The sequence below is a fragment of the Mastigoproctus giganteus genome, chromosome 1 (genome assembly GCF_048544385.1).
Source record: "Mastigoproctus giganteus isolate SK-2022 chromosome 1, ASM4854438v1, whole genome shotgun sequence".
NCBI lineage: Eukaryota > Metazoa > Arthropoda > Arachnida > Uropygi > Thelyphonidae > Mastigoproctus > Mastigoproctus giganteus.
In genome coordinates this window covers 158856495-158876241 of record NC_143575.1, presented here as the reverse complement: position 1 = coordinate 158876241, position 19747 = coordinate 158856495, and the positions used below count along the sequence as shown (strand labels likewise).

The 19747-nt window shown below is 36.0% G+C and overlaps 1 protein-coding gene across 2 annotated transcripts in view; it reads left to right on the top strand.

Annotated features, from left to right (window-relative positions):
• Positions 1–19747, top strand: part of LOC150091211 (hemocytin-like) — a 1750539-nt gene that overhangs the window by 452255 nt on the left and 1278537 nt on the right. For both annotated transcript variants that reach the window (XM_090374755.1, XM_090374750.1), the window contains one exon: positions 15961–16198. In XM_090374755.1, the coding sequence (XP_090230881.1) occupies positions 15961–16198 (238 nt within the window). The remainder of the gene's footprint in view (positions 1–15960; positions 16199–19747) is intronic.

The following is a 19747-nucleotide window of genomic DNA, read 5'->3' as shown; positions in this document are numbered from 1 at the left end:
ACTCTTGTTGAGACTGCACATATGAGCAGACATAAAATCAAGTTGAGGAAGCCTTGATGTTTGCAGGATGGGGGAAGTTTGCCTTTGGCCTGAATGTGATTGATTGTTGAAACAGGCTTTCACTGTTGTTGTTGTTGTGGAATTGGATCGTTTGAATAAATTCAAGGAAGAATTAGACAAATTCTTAGAGGGAAGTGTGTGTGTGTGTTTTTTTTTTTCCCTGATTCTATATAGGCTTGCTTTCTTGCATTATTTGCTGCTGCTACTACTACTACTAATAATAATAATTTATCAGGATAATAAATTATCAGGAGACACAGATGAATCAGATTGGTCCACTTGATATTAGTGGTTTGATTGTTGATGATTCTGCTGAGGTAGCTAACAAACTGAATGAGTATTTTGCATGTATTCACACATGGAGAATTCTGTAAGGAAGTGGAGCACAGAAGCTTATCAAACAGTAACAGGGATTTAAATGATTTTTTAATAACTGAGAGAAAAGTGAAGGAGAAATTGTTGAAGTTAAACATAAGGAAGGCACCTGGGTTGGATGGGATCGATCCAGTTATATTAAAGGAAGCAGCAAAGGAAGTAATCTGACACTTAGCCATTATTATGAAGGTGTCCTTGGACTCAGGAGAGATCCCCACAGACTGAAGAAGTGCAAATGTATCATCAGTTCTCAGTGAGGAGTCGAAAGGTGGTACAGCTAATTACAGACCTGTTAGTTTAACTTCTGTTCCGGTGAAAATATGAAGTCACTAGTTAAAGAAGCACTGCAGGATCATCTAGACAAGACTGCAGTTATAGTTGAGACACAGCATGGATTTGGTAAGGGGACGTCCTGTCTGACCAATTTGATCGGATACTATGATGTGGCCACAAAAGACCTGGATGAAAAAAATAATTTTGATGTCATATACTTTGATTTTAGGAAAGCTTTTGATACTGTTGCACATAGAAGACTACTGTACAAGTTGGAGTAGTATGATATTAAGGGCAAGTTGCTACAATGGATTAAGGGATGGGTGAGTGGGAGAAGACAGAGAGTGGCAATAATTGGATACTGCTACTCATGGAATAATGTTATTAGTGGTGTCCCCAGGGGTCCATGTTGGGCACATTGTTGTTTTCTGTATTTATCAGTGATATTGATGAAGGCATATCAGGCTTAATGTCCAAGTTTGTAGATGATATGAAGGTTGGCAGGGTTGTTAATGATGGTATGCTACTGCAACAGGATCTAGAAAAGTTGACCAGTTGGGCTTTACTGGTGGCAACTGAAGTTTAACATTGACAAATGCAAAGTACTGCATATGGGTAGCAGTAACACCAGAGAAATGTACCACCTGTGCGATGTTATACTCAAGGAAGTGGAGGATGAAAGAGACCTGGGGATAATTGTCCAGCAGATATGAAGTTTTCTGACAGTGCAGACAGGCTGTAAGAGTAGCTTATCGGGTTTTGTCAATGGTATATAGGAATTTTGCTAGCAGGGATAAGGAGGTAATTATCCCCTTGTATAAGACAATGTTCAGGCTGCACCTTGAGTACTGTGTACAGGTCTGGAGGCCTCATTTAGGCAGATTGGAGAGTTGCTGGAACAAGTACAGAGAAGGGCAATAAGATTGGTGTGGAGAATGAAGAGGGCTTCTTAGCAAGAAAGGCTTAAATTCTGCAAATTGCACAGCCGTAGACTACGCATGTGCTGAGCCAGCCCATCCATTAGGCGAACATAGGGCGCAAATGTCCTAGGTGCACATTCCAACAAAATGTAATTATTTTTATTAGTTAAAAAATATATATTAAATTAAATAAGCTAATAGTTATTTATAAATAAAGAAATAACATTATCTAAACATTTTATCAAATATTAAGAATATATTTTAAAAAAATATTGATTTACAACATAATTGTCTTTATGGTTTTTATTACATTCGGGGTTGCTTTGTCAGTGCATCATTTTGATATTTAATTAAAAGCGTCTGAAAATATTAATAGAAAAGATAGGGAAGAAGGGATAATATTATAGATGAATGGATAGACAGATGAATGTTTGGGAATAGGGAAACTTGTTGGTAGGCACGGTGATGGATAGATTCCAATGGTGGATGGATGGTACTGAATACAACTGGAGCACAAATTTTAAGTCTTGTAAAGGTGCATGAAACCCATGTGCTGGCTCTGCACACGTGCGAGGTGATCTGATTGAGGTGTGTAAGGCCTTGAATGGTTTGAGCAAGCTCAATGTTGATGGGATTCCTCCTCTTGTTCAGATTCTGCACCTGAGGGTGCATGAATTCAAATTGAGGAAAGACAGTTATAGAATAGATGTGCAGAAATTGGCCTTTAGCCAGCAGGGAACCTGCTGTTGTGGAAGTTGACAGCTTAAATAAATTCAAGGCTGAACTAGACAAACTTTTGGAGTGAATGGATGGGTGAAACAGAAGGATTTTTTTTTGGCTGATGCTGTATAAGCTTTCTTTCTTGCATCATATGCTAATGCTAATGCTATTCTGGGAGAAACCAGTTTCTGTCAGATTTTTTTTGTTCATCATGCTTATTCATGTTTGTATATCCTTATTATCCTTTTCAGTTGTGACACCATGCTTCTTTAAATTTTTGTAATAAAGATCTGCTAGAAATTCTTCAGCAGCAAGATCTTTATCTGTGCTATGTAATATTGTTTTTTGTGTTTCTACAGAGATTCCCATGTATATGATCTCTTGATTTGATAGACCTTGATATTCTCAATCTTTTGGTTTTTTCTTTCTATTATAATCATCTTTATTAGTTATATACCTCATATTTTTAACCTTTACATTTTTAAGGTTTTGTTTTAGTGATGTTGTGACACTTCTCTTTGCACAGCATAGTTGGTTTGCAGTTTTCTGGTGTCACTTGCTTTTATAATTGTTTTGTTATTCTCTTTTGTGTTTGTAATAAGTTTGATAAGCTGTGTATTAATTAGGAGCAGATTAGTAAGGGCATTTTTTTGGTATGCTATGCAGAAATTATATTCTATTTTCCAGTTCTACACTTTTTTTGTGTTTTTGACTAATATTAGTATTAGCCGTATAATGCAAGGAAGCCAAAGGCTTTTGCTGCACCAGCCAAAAAAAAAAAAAAAAAAACACACAATAAATAAATAAAGAAAGAAAAGCAGAGAAAAAAACCCAAAACAAATTATGCACTTTCTTCCTTCGTCATGTAGGTAACTATCCATCCAGTTGATCTTTGAATTTCTTAAAATTTTGAGCCTCAACTACCTGTGAAGGCAACTAGCTCCAGTAATCAATGATTTGCTGGCTAAAAAAAAACTTCTTACCACTCCACGTCACTTTTGTTGCAAGAAAATTTGTTGTATGACAGTTTGGTGCATGACGATTGTTGTATGCAACAATTCGGTGTATGAGACATTTTGCTGTATATGTCAATTGGTGGCTATGACAATTCAGTGATGCAGCAATTGGTGGCTATGACAATTCGGTGCATCACACAGAGATCAGAAATTAACAAAATCAATGAAGTAAATGGTTTAGGAAATAAGAGAAATTTTGGCAACTTAGAAAGAAGGAAGCAGAGATTTGGAAAAAAAGAAAATAATATATTTTTTAGTATATTTTGAATAAAAGGATTCACAGCAATCCTCCTTATAGGCAAGTCGGAAACTGAGTATGTTCCTATGTCAGCAAGATTCTATCCATATTGTAATACCTTTAATCCATATAAGATTTGTTTTTCTTCTTTTTACATATCTACTCTATTGAGTCCTATGCTTTTCCAGGAGATGAATTGATTGAGGGTTCGGAAGCTAGAAGAAAAATTATGGGCACAGACACCAGTTCAAAGGAACAGAAATGAAGTTATCACTGTGCAGGTTGTTAAATCCATATGCTGTTATGTGCATGAGCCAGCATCCATTGATAATCTCTATTTTTTGGTCTCTGGAACAACCCCATCCCCTCCAATGGCTATTTTCTAAAAACTCATTTACACTCATCTGCACAATTGCCAGGGAAGCTTACCCATCTATCCTTAACCCATCCAGGGTTAGCCTATACTACTAACCTCTTTCAATAAACCAAACATCAGAAGATGTGCATTACCCAACCAGCATTCATTAGTGATCTCTACTTTTGGTCTCTGGAACAACTCTCCCCCATCTTGGGTCGGAAAACTGCTAGATTGGGGGGGGGATACAAGGACTAATAGATTAACAGTAGCCACTGGCAGAGGTGAAAGTAATTCTTGCACTGCTTCTATCGGAATGAGCAGCAGCTTGGAAAATAAGATGCAGGATATTTCAGAGACTGCTGGGAGTCATTCGGGTACAAGTAAACACATGGGTTGTGTTAGGGTAGCTAAGAAAAAGAACGGGTGCATGTATACTTGCGTGTACACCAATGCTAGGAGTTTGGTAAATAAATTTGATGAATTTGAGGTATTGCTCAAAGCATCAAAGGCAGATATTGTTGGGATATCAGAGGCGTGGTGTCACACAGATATAAGTAATGCAGAACTGGAATTTGGGGAGTAAAAGGTCTACAGAAAGGATAGACAGGATAGGAAGGGAGGAGGGGTTATGCTATTAGTTAAGAAACACATAAAATCCAAGGAAGTGAAGCCAGTCGACATCGCTGGACAGTGCAGTGTCGAGTCAGTTTGGTGTGACATAAGCATTGGGACATCAAAATTGAGAGTAGGAGTGTGCTATAGGCCTAATGAATCTGATGCGTATAATAAGAAACTGTACAGGGAAATAGAGTGGGCCAGTAAATCAGAGAGTCCTATAATGGGGGATTTTAATTTCCCAGATATTGACTGGAATTTGTGGGTTGATCACTCACACACTAGCAAGGCTTTTGTGGATTTATTGGATGATTGTTTCCTACATCAGCATGTTCAGAAGGCAACTAGAGGGAGCAATACTCTTGATTTGATTATCAGTGGTGATTCTTCATGCATTAAAAATCTGCAGATACAGGAACCACTAGGTGGCAGTGATCACAGTGTGCTGAAGTGGGATTTACTCAAGGAGGTAACTACCATCATAGGTAAAGGGAAGGGTTTTTGCTTTCGTAAAGGCGACTACGACGGTCTGAGACAGTATTTAAATTCTATACAGTGGGTCCAACTGATGATGTTACCAACAGCAAACTCAAAATGGGAAGCATTCAAAGAACTTATCTTGGAAGCTACTAGGCTTTACATACCAACTAAGAAATATTGTTCAAGGTTCAGGCCTAAATGGATGTCAGATGAACTAATGAGACATATGGCAGAGAAGAAAAATGCATGGGATACATACAAATTAACATGTGACACAGAAGCCTATGATAGATATAACTTGATCTGTAACCAAGTTACAAAGGAGGTTAGGCAGGCGAAGGCAGATTACAAGAAATCTTTGGCAAGGGATGCAAAGAAAAAACAGCAAGGAGTTCTTTACTTATGTAAACTCTAGAAGGAAGGGGATGAATCAGATTGGTCCACTTGATATCGATGGTTCAACTGTTGATGATCCTGCTCAGGTAGCTAACAAACTAAATCAACATTTTGCATCTACATTCACACTTGAGGAGTTATTCAGGAAAGAGAATGCCATAGATGAATTAAACACTGGCAGTGAGCTAGATAATCTTGTAATAATTGAGAGTAAAGTGGAGGAGAAATTGTTGAAGATAAATACAAGAAAGACACTTGGGGTGGATGGGATCTATCCAGTTATATTAAAGGAGGCAGCAAAGGAAGTAAGCAATCCATTAGCCATAATTATGAGAGCTTCCTTGGACTCTGGGGAGGTACCCACAGACTGGAGATGTGCAAATGTAACCCCAATTCACAAAGGAGGATCAAAGGTTGACACAAGTAAATATAGACCTGTGAGTTTAACTTCTGTTCCAGGAAAATTAATGGAAGCACTGGTTAAAGAAGCGCTGCAGGATAATCTTGACAAGAATTCAGTTATAGCTCAGACACAGCATGGTTTTGTTAAGGGAAGGTCTTGCCTGACCAATTTGATTGGATACTATGATGTAGTCACAAAAGAATTGGATGCAGAGAATAACTTTGATATTATATATTTGGATCTTAGAAAGGCTTTTGATACTGTTGCACATGGAAGACTGCTGCACAAATTGGAGCAGTGTGGCAAATTGTTGCTATGGATAAAGGGATGGTTCAGTGGCAGAAGACAGAGAGTGGTAATTAATGGACACTGGTCATCATGGACTAATGTTATTAGTGGAGTCCCTCAGGGTTCAGTGTTGGGTCCATTGTTGTTTTCTGTATTTATAAATAATATTGATGATGGTATATCAAGCTTAACGTCCAATTTTGCAGACGATACAAAGGTTTGCAGGGTTGTTAAGGACACTACTGACGCTATGCTGCTGCAGCAGGATCTGGAAAGGTTGAGCAGATTCGCTGAGAGGTGGCAAATGAAGTTTAACATTGACAAATGTAAAGTACTACATATGGGAAACAGCAACCCCAGAGCAATGTATCAACTGTGTGGTACTACACTGACAGTGGTAGAGAATGAAAAGGACCTTGGGGGTAATTGTGCAGGCAGATATGAAGTTCTCTGTGCAGTGCAGATGGGCTGCAAGAATAGCTCATGGTGTCTTATCAATGATATACAGGAATGTTTCTAGCAGGGATAGGGCGGTGATTATTCCTTTGTATAAGGCAATGGTCAGGCCGCACCTTGAGGCCTCCAGACCTGTATACAGGTCTGGAGGCCTCATTTCAAGAAGGATGTAGAGCTGCTGGTACGAGTACAGAGAAGGGCAACAAGGTTAGTGAATGGAACGAAGAGTTGCTCTTACGAAGAAAGGCTTAAGTTTTGCAAATTACAGTGTCTGGAGACTAGGCACCGGCGAGGTGATCTGATAGAGGTGTACAAAGCCTTGCATGGTTTGAGCATGCTCAATGCTGATGGGATACTGCCTCTTGCTCAGAATAATCACCTGAGAGGGCATAAATTCAAATTGAGGAAAGACATATGTAGGATAGATGTGCGGAAATTTGCCTTTAGCCAGCGTGTAGTTGGTTGGTGGAACAGATTTCCATCCCTTGTTGTGGAAGTTGATAGCCTAAATAAATTTTAGGCTCAGTTGGACAGGTATTTCGAACGAACGGAGGGGTGAAGTGGAAGGGTTTTTTTTTTTCTTTTTTTTTTTTTTTTTTTTGGCTGATACTGAATAAGCATGCTTTCTTGCATCATATGCCTCTAATAATGGTAATCTCTGTGTGTATTTCCTGAAAAATACAACTATCGAAATAAAAGTAAAGTGCAAACAAGGTTCTCTTTTTCCCAACCTTTAACTTGTTTTGCACTTTTTTTTAATAAGATCTCTTAAAAAAAACTAGAATGTGCATTCAAAAAATGCAGATAGTACTTTCCATCAAAAATATAAAATATCAAGAATGGTATTGTGAACACTAAATTCATCATTTGCACCACAGAATGTTAAAAGATTGCATTTTCTCTCTTGCTTTGCCATCCACCAAATTCTCCCAAAGAATTCACTGAATTGTCGTATTCACCAAATTGTCATAGCCACCAATTATTTTTCACCAAATTATCATAGCCACCAATTATCTTTCACCAAGTTGTCACATACAGCAAAATGTCATTCATAAAATTGGCTCACACAACGAACTGTCATGCACCGAACTGACAAATTGTCTTGCAATGAATTGATGTGATCCCACTTCTACAATCTTGTCTAAACGTCTGAATTTATGGCCCTGGAATTCTTTATAGTCTAGAATTCTTTATAACAATGAAAATTACACGTTCATTCATTTTACTATTCCCCCCCCCCCCTCAGAACATTATAAATCTCGGTCAGGTCCCCATCTAAGGTGCCTGGTTGCCAAGCTCTCTAACCAACATAATTAAAGTCTTTGCTTGTATGGTCACCCTTTTGCTGATCTCATCATACGTTGCCCGTCTTTGGATCCTTTCAAGAAACTTTATCTTTTTCCAGATGAGAAGTCCGTACTTGGACACAGTATTCCAAATGGTCTTACAATTGCCCTACACAATGGGATTATGATGTCCCTATCTCTATGGGATATCGTTCAATAAATCATCGATAGGACACCATGGGCTTTTTTGGCCACCTGCTCCGAAAACTTCATATCTGCCCATATTATAACTCTCAGATCTCTCTCTCTCTCTTCCTCCATAGTTTTTAATTCAACCACACCAAGTGTATAAATTATTTTGGGGTTGCTATTTTGCATTTTGCTGCATTAAAACATAGCTATTACTTTCTTATCATGCGTGAAGCTTGTTCAAGTCACCCTGAAGGAGTGTTGCTTGGTGCTGATCATTAATGACTCTCCTAGTCTTTGTTTTGTGTACAAATTTTGTCATAATGCCTTTTATTCTTTTTTTGATGTTGTTTACAAAAATCAGAAACAACAGTGGTCCAAGGACTGATACTAGGGTACCCCACTTCTGACTTTTACTAATCTGAACAATATCCAATCATCACAATCCTCTGCCTTCTGCCCTGCATCTACCCAGCAATCCATCTTAGAATCTTTCCAGTAATCCCAATGTGTTCCAGCTTATACAGTAATCTCTCATGAGGAACTGAGTCAATTGCCTTGCTAAATCCAAATAAAAACAATTCAAAATTGTTCCCTACGTGAATAATGATGAATAATTATGTCAAATAATTATGAATAATTATTATATGAATAATTATGTCAAAATAGCTTACCAGATTAGTTAAACATGAGTTTTCCTTAACAAAACCATGTTGTGTGTCTTTCAGTATTCCATTTTTATTTAAATATTCCTGGATTGCATTCTTAATCATTGCCTCTATGGTTTTCTCTACCACTGAAATTAGACTACCCGGTCTGTAGTTACTGACTTCTGAAAGAAATAAATAGGGTCGTTAAGAGAATAATAAACACAATTAAGGTGATTAATAGTTCCCATTCGTCTAAATCAGTGGTTTTCAATTGGGGTATCATGGCACCCTGGGGTGCTGCAAAACATTCCAGGGCTGCTACGTAATTTGTGTTTAGGTTACTTAAACTAATTTCTTTAAAATTTATATATTTATTTCATTATAAAAAGGGACATCCTTATTATTGTGTTCCATAAACCACAATGATATTATTTACATATGTCAACTGATCATTCTATTTATGACACAAACATGTGCCCCAGTACTTACGTATCGAATTAAGCTCGATGATAAGTTGTTTACATATAGCAGTCTTCCATGTGTAACAGCATCAAATATATTTGGCTTCCAAGTAGCCAAATATATTGAAGATATATTTGGCTACTTGGAAGAAATCTTTATTTGGATATATCATATTTTCCTAGAAATAAAACGTTTTAAATTTACTTTGCGGCAACAAGACATGGCACTGCTTCCCACATAGAAGTTAATTTAGAGTGGTAGGGTCACAGCAGAAGTAGTGTAGTGCAAAAGGTTAAAGAAGAAAAAAAAATCTTAGAAAAAAACTGATATTAATTTTCATTACAATAATATGACTAAGGAGATTATTGAATGATCAGTTGATATGTTTACCTACATACTCTAATGACCTGTCGCCAACTTAATTTCAGTTAGTAAAATACCCTTGATAGCAAGATGGACAAGTTAATTATGAAGAAAAGAAGACATAAAGATGATTGTAGCGAGGGCAAATAAGAAGACAAACATCAAGATGATTATAGTAAAGATGAAAAAGAAGACAAAGGTAGAGTTTCAAGTAAAGAAGGAATAATTATAACTGTTCTCTCTTCGAGCAAGTCTGCTGTGAAGGCAAGGAAGAAAAATTGTCAGTATTTGGACAGTTATTTGGAACATGGATTTACTTGGTGTGGCAATAGATAATAGTCCTAGCCCAAAATGTGGGCTAGGATTATCTATCTGTGGTAACATGTCCAAAGAAGCAGTGGTACCTATTAATTAAAGAGAGATTTAATTCTAAAACATAGTCATCTTGCTAACAAGTCTAGAATGTACTTTGAGAGACTTTTAGATAACCAAAGAAAACAGAGTCTGCATTTTACCAAAATTTCTAATAAAGCTCAAGAGGCCAGCTATTTAGTAGCTCAATTAATTGCTAAAAATATGACACCTCACACTGAAGCAGAGACACTTATTTTCTTTGCTTGCAATGCTATAGTAAGGACACTTTTCGGAAGCAAAGCAGAAAATGAAGTTAAAAAAAAATCTTTTTCTGATAATACCATTAGCAGACAGATTAGTGGTATGTTGGCAAACACAGAAGAAAGTGTATGTGCCTCTGTGAAGAAAAGTGAAATTTTTGCACTCTAAGTAGATGAATCAACTGACATTGGAGGAAAAACTCAACTAATCACATTTATTTGCTTTTTCTATAATGATCAGTTTTTCAACAGATCAGTTTTTTGCTGTAAAGAAATTGAAGGAACAATGACAGGCTAAGATATTTTCAATACATTAAATACCTACTTGGAAACTCGTGGTTTATGCTGGAAATCTTGTGTGGGAATTTGTACAGATGGTGCTCCATTAAAGGTCGGCTCAGTGAAAGAGTTTGTATCTTTAGTGAAGTAAGTTAACAGTGATGTCATAACAACACATTTCTTTCTAATAGTGCTGGTTGAGAAAACACTCAGTAATGATCTGAAAAATGTGCTAGACACAGTTGTGAAAATGGTTAAGTGGTTATATAAAAAGTAGGCCTCTTAAATCACCTTTTTGCCAAGCTTTGTGAAGAAGTTGGGGCAGAACATGTTAATCTTCTACTTCATACGGAAGCAAGATGGCTTTCTAGAAGAAAAAGTAATGTCACAAGTACTTGAACTGAAGGATGAGATTCATTCTTTCTTCGCCATTGAAAAGCAAGAAGAATGTTGTAATGTTACTTGCGGATGATAATTAGTATGCTAAATTGTTGTATTTAATTGATGTCTTTGAAACTTTAAACAAGGTTAATTCCTCCAAGGAAAAGTTTAAAATATCTTATCTTCAACTGACAGAATCAAAGCTCCAAGAGATAAGTTAAGCTTGTGTGTCCCCATGGTGAAAGGAAGCAATGTGGATATCTTTCCACACATTGCTACAACTAAGAATAAAGAAATAATACCATTTATTTCTGAGCATCTCATAGCACTGGAAAAAATCATTCAGCACTATTTTCCAAACTTATGTACTGAAGACTATGACTGGTTGAGGAACTCATTTATTGCATCAGTTTCAAGCCATTCTAAGCTCAGTGTCATAGATCAGGAGGATTTAATTGAAATGTGTAATGATGGCAGTTTGAAATTAAAACATAAAGAAGTATCTTTGATGAATTCTGGATAGAGATAAAGAATGAATATCCTCATATTGCAAAAGAAACTGTGTAATTCTGTTGCAATTTTCTACATCTTACCTGGTTCCCTGACAAAAGCCCACATGAAAATTCCACACAGAAAAAACCCCACTGTCATAAATGCTCACATGAAAAATACTCATACAGAAAATTGCTCACACGGATAAATGCTCATATAGAAAAATGCTCACACAGAAGAATGCTCACATTATTTTTATTTTAGAAAAAAACAGATTATTTCATATTTCAAAACGCAACAAAATATTGAATTTATATATTTTATTTCTACTTCTATACAATGTATTTTCATATAACTTTTGATATAAAACTTTTAATTTTAATATAAAGTAGAATGTTTAGATGTATATGTTTGTAAAGGAAATTACAGGAAATAAAATTCTCTGGTTTTATTGCAACTGAAGCCTTTTATTTTATTTATAAAAATACATTTTTTTTCTCTGTCTTACAAAGTGAACAGTCAACAATTTTTTTTCTCTGTCTTACAAGGTGAACTGGAATTAACCTTGTCATGGTTTTTTATCAACAAACAACTAATTCAGACATATTTCAGTGATTTATTTATTTGTCAAGGATTTGAATAGAATTTTCATTACTGTAATTTAGCCAATCTCTGCAAGTATTTCAGTTTGTCTTCTACCTGGTCATATTCCTCCACAAAAGTGGCAACCAAGTCATGCAGTGCATCGTATCTTCTCTTTTTCACCTCTAGACAGACCTGCTTGTGCATTAGCCAGTGTCAATCTGTGGCAAGCCAGGTCCCTCTTCAGTCCATCAAACAAAACCCACACACTGGGATGAATGCAGTGGAATAGGGAATTAAGTGCACTGTGAAATCCCTCACAGCAGTTTGTAGTTTTAGGCAACCTTTCAAGAGCTGCATCATGATGATTCCATATTCTTATTGGAAACTGGGGATCTCTACCTGCTGCACCCTCAATTGTCATTCAATTATGAAAACAAACAATGGCAGCATAGTACAACAACCAACCAAACATTGTCACGATTCCTATCCTCAAAAAAGAAGCCAATGTTGCCAGAAGCAAAATGAGGCAGTACATGAGAGTAGTTAGTTCTACTCCTCGCAGTTTGATGGGGAAGGTGTTGTTAGAGTTCAGTAATGATGTACTGGCCCATATGCCCAAACAATCATCCCTTGTGAGAAATCTTCTCAATCACAGAAAAGATGGTCTTTTTTCTAATTCAACAACAATAAATTTTTGACATTCCTGAGAAGTACCATCAACTGATACTTCATGATTCAGGTGCAGATGATCCAGATAGAATTCTGGTTTTAGTGATAAAGAACTCTTGGTTGAATTGAACAAAGATACAATTTATGGAGATGGCACCTTTGATAAAGTTCCAAAGATGTTTTACCAACTGTATATGTGGCATGCCAAGGTGGGTAACTCATCCGCCTATATTCACCATGTATTTACATTTTGTTACAGAAAAAGAACTTGAATACTTATAATAGAATGTTTGAAATCATGAAGCTTTTGGGGTTCAAATGTGGTGCCTCAAAAGGTTTTAGTGCATTTTGAGAAGGCTTGCATTAATGCAGTGAGGATTGCCTTTCCACATGCTGAGGTCAAAGAGTGCTATTTCTATCTGTGCCAGAGTCTCATCAGGAAACTCAGCAATGTTGGCTTGAAGACTGAATTTGAAACTGATATAAATATAAAACTCAAGCTGAAGTCTCTTGCTACATTAACATTTGTCCCAGTCCATGATGTGAGGAGTGTCTCTGATGAGTTTGCCACCACATAATGAGGTGCTCATGTACTTCTTTTCACCATACATTGAGAGTGCAGCAGGTAGAGATCCCCAGTTTCCAATAAGAATATGGAATCATCATGATGCAGCTTTTGAATGGTCACCTAAAACTACAAGCTGCTGTGAGGGATTTCACAATGCACTTAATTCCCTATTCCATTGCAGTCATCCCAGCGTGTGGTTTTTGTTTGATGGACTGAAGAGGGACCTGGCTTGCCACAGACTGATACTGGGTAATGCACAGGCAGGTCCGTATAGAGGTGAAAAAGAGAAGATATGATGAGTACACCAGAAGGAAAGTTACTTCTTAGATGAACAGGACACCCAAAAGTGGGATAAACCCTAATAACATAAATCTAGTTGGACCTCTATATAATGAAATCAATTGTTTGCCTGCAAAATTTCATTATAAAGAAATATGACCTTTTCCACAATGAAAAATAATTCAACATTCAGAAATCCAGTAAAAGATGGTAAATAAATCAGAAATAAATGTGAATAAATAAATTTTCTAACATCATTTCAAAATAATTTATTAATACATAACATATTAAGATATGATTTTTTTTTCATATATACATGATGTGCACAATATTGAGAATTATTTTGAAATATATTTGGTTACCTTTTGTTGTACGTTGGATTTTGGTGTACATCGATCATTAAACAATATCCACATTTGTTTTAACTGCTAGCAAAATTCCTGTATATCATTGACAAGATACTATGAGCTACTCTTGGAGTCTGTTTGCACTGCTCAGAAAACTTCATATCTGACTGCACAATTACCCCAAGGTCCTTTTCATTTTCCACTACTACCATGATTGTAGTACCACCTAGTTGATACATTACTCTCGAGTTACTGCTACCCGTATGCAGTACTTTACATTTGTTGATGATAAACTTCAGTTGCCATCTCTCAGCCCATCTGCTGAACTTATCTAGATCCTGTTGTAGTAGCATACTATTGTTACTGTCATTAACTACCCTGCCAACCTTTGTATCGTCTGCAAACTTAGACATTAACCCTAATATACCTTCATCAATACCATTGATAAATACTGAAAACAACAATGGGCCCAACACCAAACCCTGAGGGACTCCACTAATGACATTAGTCCATGAAGAGCAGTGTCCATTGATTACCACTCTCTGTCTCCTACTCAATCATCCTTTTATCCATTGTAGTAATTTGCCCTTAATGCCATACTGCTCCAATTTGGCAGGGAAATGTGAAATATATTGTGCAAAAAGATTAGGTGGAATAGGACCATGGTATGTCTGCCACGGGAAAAATTTGATGCATTGCTTCTATCGGAATGAGCAGCAGCCCAGAAAGCCAGTTGCTGGGGATTTCAGGAACTGCTGAGCTTAATGAAACAAATAAATACATGTTCTGTGTTAGAGTAACTAAGAATAAGAATAAGTGCATGTATACTTGCATGAACACCAATGCTAGGAGTATAGGAAAAAAAAAAATTGATGAATTTGGAGTACTAGTTAAGATATCCCAGGCGAATACTGTTGGGATATCAGATCTGGTGCCACTCAGATATAAGGGATGCAGAATTGGAATTTGGGGAGTACAATGTGTACAGAAAGGATAGGAAGGGAGGAGGGGTTATGCTGTTAGTTAAGAAACACACAAAATCTAAGGATGTGCTTCAGTTAACATAGATGGACAGTGCAATGTTGAGTCAGTTTGGTGTGACATAAGCACTGGGAAAGCAAAAATGAGGATAGGAGTTTGTTATAGGCCTAATGACTCTGATGAGTACAGTGAACAATTATACAGATAAATACAGTGGGCCAGTAAATAAGAGTGTCTTATAATGGGGGATTTTAACTTCCCAGATATGGCTTGGAATTTGTGGGTTGGTTGGTCACTCACACACTAGCAAGGCTTTTGTGGATTTATTTATAAATCGCACATCAGTACACTGTGATCACTGCCACCTAGTGGCTCCTTTATGTTTGTTTGTTATTTGGTTTTTATGAGCATTAGCAACTAAGGCCATATTGCGCCGGGATATGTGGTGGTCATTCCCTGATCTTTCTGCATCCTCCGTATTTGGTGGTGACGGGCTCGAACCCCGGTCTAATCAAGAAGCATGTGCTACGCACTGCTGCTCCTTCCCACCTGGCTATGGAGTCACCTGGCTCCTTTATCTGCAGATTCTTAATGCATGAAGAATCACTGCTGATAATCAGATCAAGTGTATTACTCCCTATGGTTTCCTGTCGAACAAGCTGCTGTAGAAAACAGTCATCCAATAAATCCCCAAAAGCATTGCTAGTGTGTGAGTGACCAACCACAAGTTCCAGTCTATATCTGGGAAGTCTATGTCTGGGAATTTATATATACTTAATATACAAATAATAGTTTCCTTTCAAAATGAACTTATAATTATGAGAATTCAATGCTTTTGAAAGAAGTCAGAATAGTACCATTCCTTCATGTTTAAAATTGCCATTGATTTCGTTGTAAACACTGTTTAAATAATAAGAATTGTTTAACAAAATTTTGGTAAATGATTAATATTATTTAAATTAAAGTTTAAAAATATATTTTTTTGATTTAATAAAATGAAATGTAATTACTTTAATGTTTTTAAACATTAAAGTAAATTTTAGTAAATTTAATAAATTTAAATTATATGTGTTAAATTAAATGTTAATTTTTTTACATTTAATTTAAATGTTAAAAAATTTTTAACATTTAAATTAAAATAATTTAATTTATTATTTGGCATATTATTTGACATGTGTGCATACTAGATTTATAGTGAGTTTGTACTCTTTTTCCAGATGCACCATGTAATGGAGGCCAAGTATACACTGAATGTGGGACACCATGTTTAGCTTCTTGCCTTAACATAGCTGCAGGAACAAAATGTAATAGGCAGTGCATTCAAGGCTGTACCTGTCCTGGGGGCATGACTCTGAATAGCGAAAATTTTTGTGTGCCTATCAGTCAGTGTCCTTGTCTATACGAGAAAAAAGAATATCCAGCTGGAAGCCAACGATTTCAGGGAATGAATATTTGGTAAGTTTGCATTGCGGAAAAACAGATGATTAGGATTATATTATGAAATATTTTTAAATGTGTCATTTCATTTATTTGTATTGCAATTTAAAATTGCAAGTGTTGTAATTTATAATTGGTATGAATATTTAACTGCAACACTTAAAACTGAAAATGGATAATTTATTGAGGATAAAAAGAGTGAAATAACAAAATGGACATTGTATAAGATCTTTATACATTTGGCTGCCATGATCAGTGCTTGACAAGCATGGCCATCATGCTTGTCAAGCACTGATCACAATAGACTCTTGGTATGGATATTAAACTACCACTATATACATTCTTTTGTAACATTATTTTATGAAATGATTCTTATTCATTTCAGAAAATCTTATTGGTCACGGAAGAATACACCATATAGCTAATAATAATAATAATAATAACAACAACCCAATCATATCTGGCTTGTGTTAGGATAGTACAAAAATTAGTTACGAAGTGAGCATTTTGTAATTAGTTGCTTAAACATCGATGCAGAAAATTTTATCTTCAGAAAATTTTATAGTTGATCAAGAAATAAATAAATATCTAAAAGTTGTTAACATGTGAAAACATCATTCTGGTTAACTTATGGAGTTTCTTTGTTTGAATGTACAATTGTTGTAAGTTGGGTGTTTTTAACTTGGGGAGTGATCCAAAAACTATTTTGGTATGCTGGTAATAGTTTATGCATCATTTATAATTAATTTCACATAAAGATAAATGTTAATCACATAAAGAAATTTTTAAAGCTTTTCATTTTCATAGAGTTTAAATATAAACAGGCTGTCCAATCTTATAATAGCTGCTTTAAAATATGGCTGTTTCATATTATTTAAATTAAATTTTGGAATTTGGCATTATAGACTAAGATGCATTTAGGACAATATGAGATATAACTTAAAATGATGCCGCCTTAAAACTTAAAACTTAAAATGATGCCACTTTATAAATATTCTGTTTATTCAGAAATGGCTGTGTATTAATAATGCTATTGCACTTAATATATACATTTGGCATTATGTAATTTTAATACTAAACAAGGTAAATACTAGTATTTTAGTATTAGCGTTAGCCATATGCTTCAAAGAAGCCTGAGACTTTTACTACGTTTTCATCATATCACGTGACTTGAATTTACTCCATAATGGATGTTCCAGAAAAAAATGTGCCCCCCCCCCCCCGCCAGTAACGTTTCCAAGTGGCAGCTAGATCTTGAACACATTTGCCAAGCTCTCCTCAATATGTACTAATCCATAGGAAATTTTTAAATGTCTTTATTAGAAAAAAATTTTCTTCAGTGGTATTTGACCAACTTTTTGGTTCATTAGGAAATATATGTTTTAAATTATAATTTTGGCCTTGTTTATATAGTGGAATTGTTCATTTTTAAATTACGATATTGGTAGTGTGGGATCTTTTGTCATGAAGTTTCCGTTCTCCAAGCCTTTCACTTTCCTTATTTGCTGGGGCAGGGGTTAGGATTGATTTGAGATTCCTGTTCCTAGTAGAATGATTGCTAGTATTTTGCTTCTTGGATATTCTGTTAATTGAGTTCTCAATTTCTGAGTCATAGGGGACTGTGAATTGTCTGAGCAATCAGAATCAAGGTGGGGAAAGTAGTTGTTGGTTGTCTCTTTGATGATTTTATGTTTTTTAGGATGCTGAAAGGATATGCCTAATGGTGTGGATTAGGTATGCAAAACCTTAGAGGTTCAGTACCTTGATTGTGCCAGTTATTACAGAACATGGATGGATGGAGTGGTAGTTCAGTATTAAGTGGTAGTTCAGTATAAGGAGTGGCAAATGATGCAAGATAGCATGCATACACAGCAGTAGTCAAAAAAAAAAAAAAAAAGATCCAGCACTTCCTGTATTATCTGTCTGTTCCTTCTGTCAGATTGTCTTTCTTGAATTTATTAAAATTACCCAATATTACAATGCCAGATGGAAGAAGGTTCCAAAAATCAACTGGTTGAAAGCAAGCTTCTACATATCTATCCTGCAACTATCCTTCCTTAATCTGAATTTATACCTACTCATATGTGTAATATGAACAAGAGGAAGGATTCAATTGGCATTGAGCTTACTCAATCCATTTAAATACTTCGATCAGATCTCCTTGCAAGTGCCTAGTATCCGGGTACTGCACTTTGCAGAAATGGATACTTTCCTGGTAAGAGTACCATTTTGTTTCTCTCGTAATCTTAACATAACATCCTTCCTAAAAGGAGGCCTCTAGACCTGTATGCAGTACTGAAGATGTGGCCTGACCATTGTGTTATACAATGGAATAATCACCTCCTTATTCCTGCTGGCAAAATCCCTGCATATCATTGACAAAAACCCCAAGAGCTGTCTTGGAAGCTGTTTGCACTGTTCAGAGAACTTCATATCTGACTGCACAATTACTTTCAGATCTTTTTCATTCTCCAGTACCCTGAGTGTGGAACCACACAGTTGGTACATTAATCTTGGATTTTTTCTACTTATATGAAGTACCATGTATTTCTTAATATTAAACTTCATTTTCCACTTCTCAGCCCATCTGCCTAATTTATCTAGATCTTGTTGCAGAAGCATACCCCAATTACTGTTATCCACCACCCTGACAACTTTCATATCATCTGCAAACTTAGACATTAAGCCTGATATATCTTTATCAATATCATTAATAAATATTGAAAACAAAAATGGACCCTACACTGAAACTTGAAAGATTCCACCAATAACATTAGTCCAAGAATAATAGTCCACTTTGAAAACCACTCTATCTTCTCCCACTCAACCACCCCTTTATATACTCATAGCAGTAATTTGTCCTTAATGCCATGCCGGTTCAATTTGTATAGCAACTTTTTATGTGGAATAGTATAAAAAGTTTTCCTGAAATCCAAGTATATGATATCACAATTATTTTTTGCATCCAGTTCCTTTGTTACAGCATCAGGGTATCCAGTCAAATTGGTCAGACAAGATCTCCCTTTAACAAATCCATATTGTGACTGCAGTATAGCCACATTCCTGACTAGATCATCCTGCATTACTCTTTTTACTGGTGGCATTATTTTCCCCTTGAACAGAAACCAAGCTAGCAGGTCTCTAATTACTCATGTTATCCTTGGATATGATATCAGTATTATTTTTGACATTAAAAACATTTTTACTGGCGTTATTTGGAAAAAAGCATTACGTTACCTAGATATCGTCATGAAACCTGATGTGCATGCGTTGTACTTGTTACGTGCAGTGACACAACAAGTACAATGCATGTGCCCAAGAAAACTCAATTGTATGCAACAAGTGCAGTGACACAACAAGTACAATTGAGAAGCGACACGCTAGTTATACCATTATATCAGCATAATGATTAATATGTGAGTGACTGCCAAAATCTACAACCCAGCATTAGAAGGAATATCATGAAAGAAAGAAAGGGAAGTTGGACGGAAATGTGAATCCAGATGAAATTCAACAAGAGTGTTTCGTTATGCCTGGGAGTTCTCAAACTGCACCCAAAAAAACTCA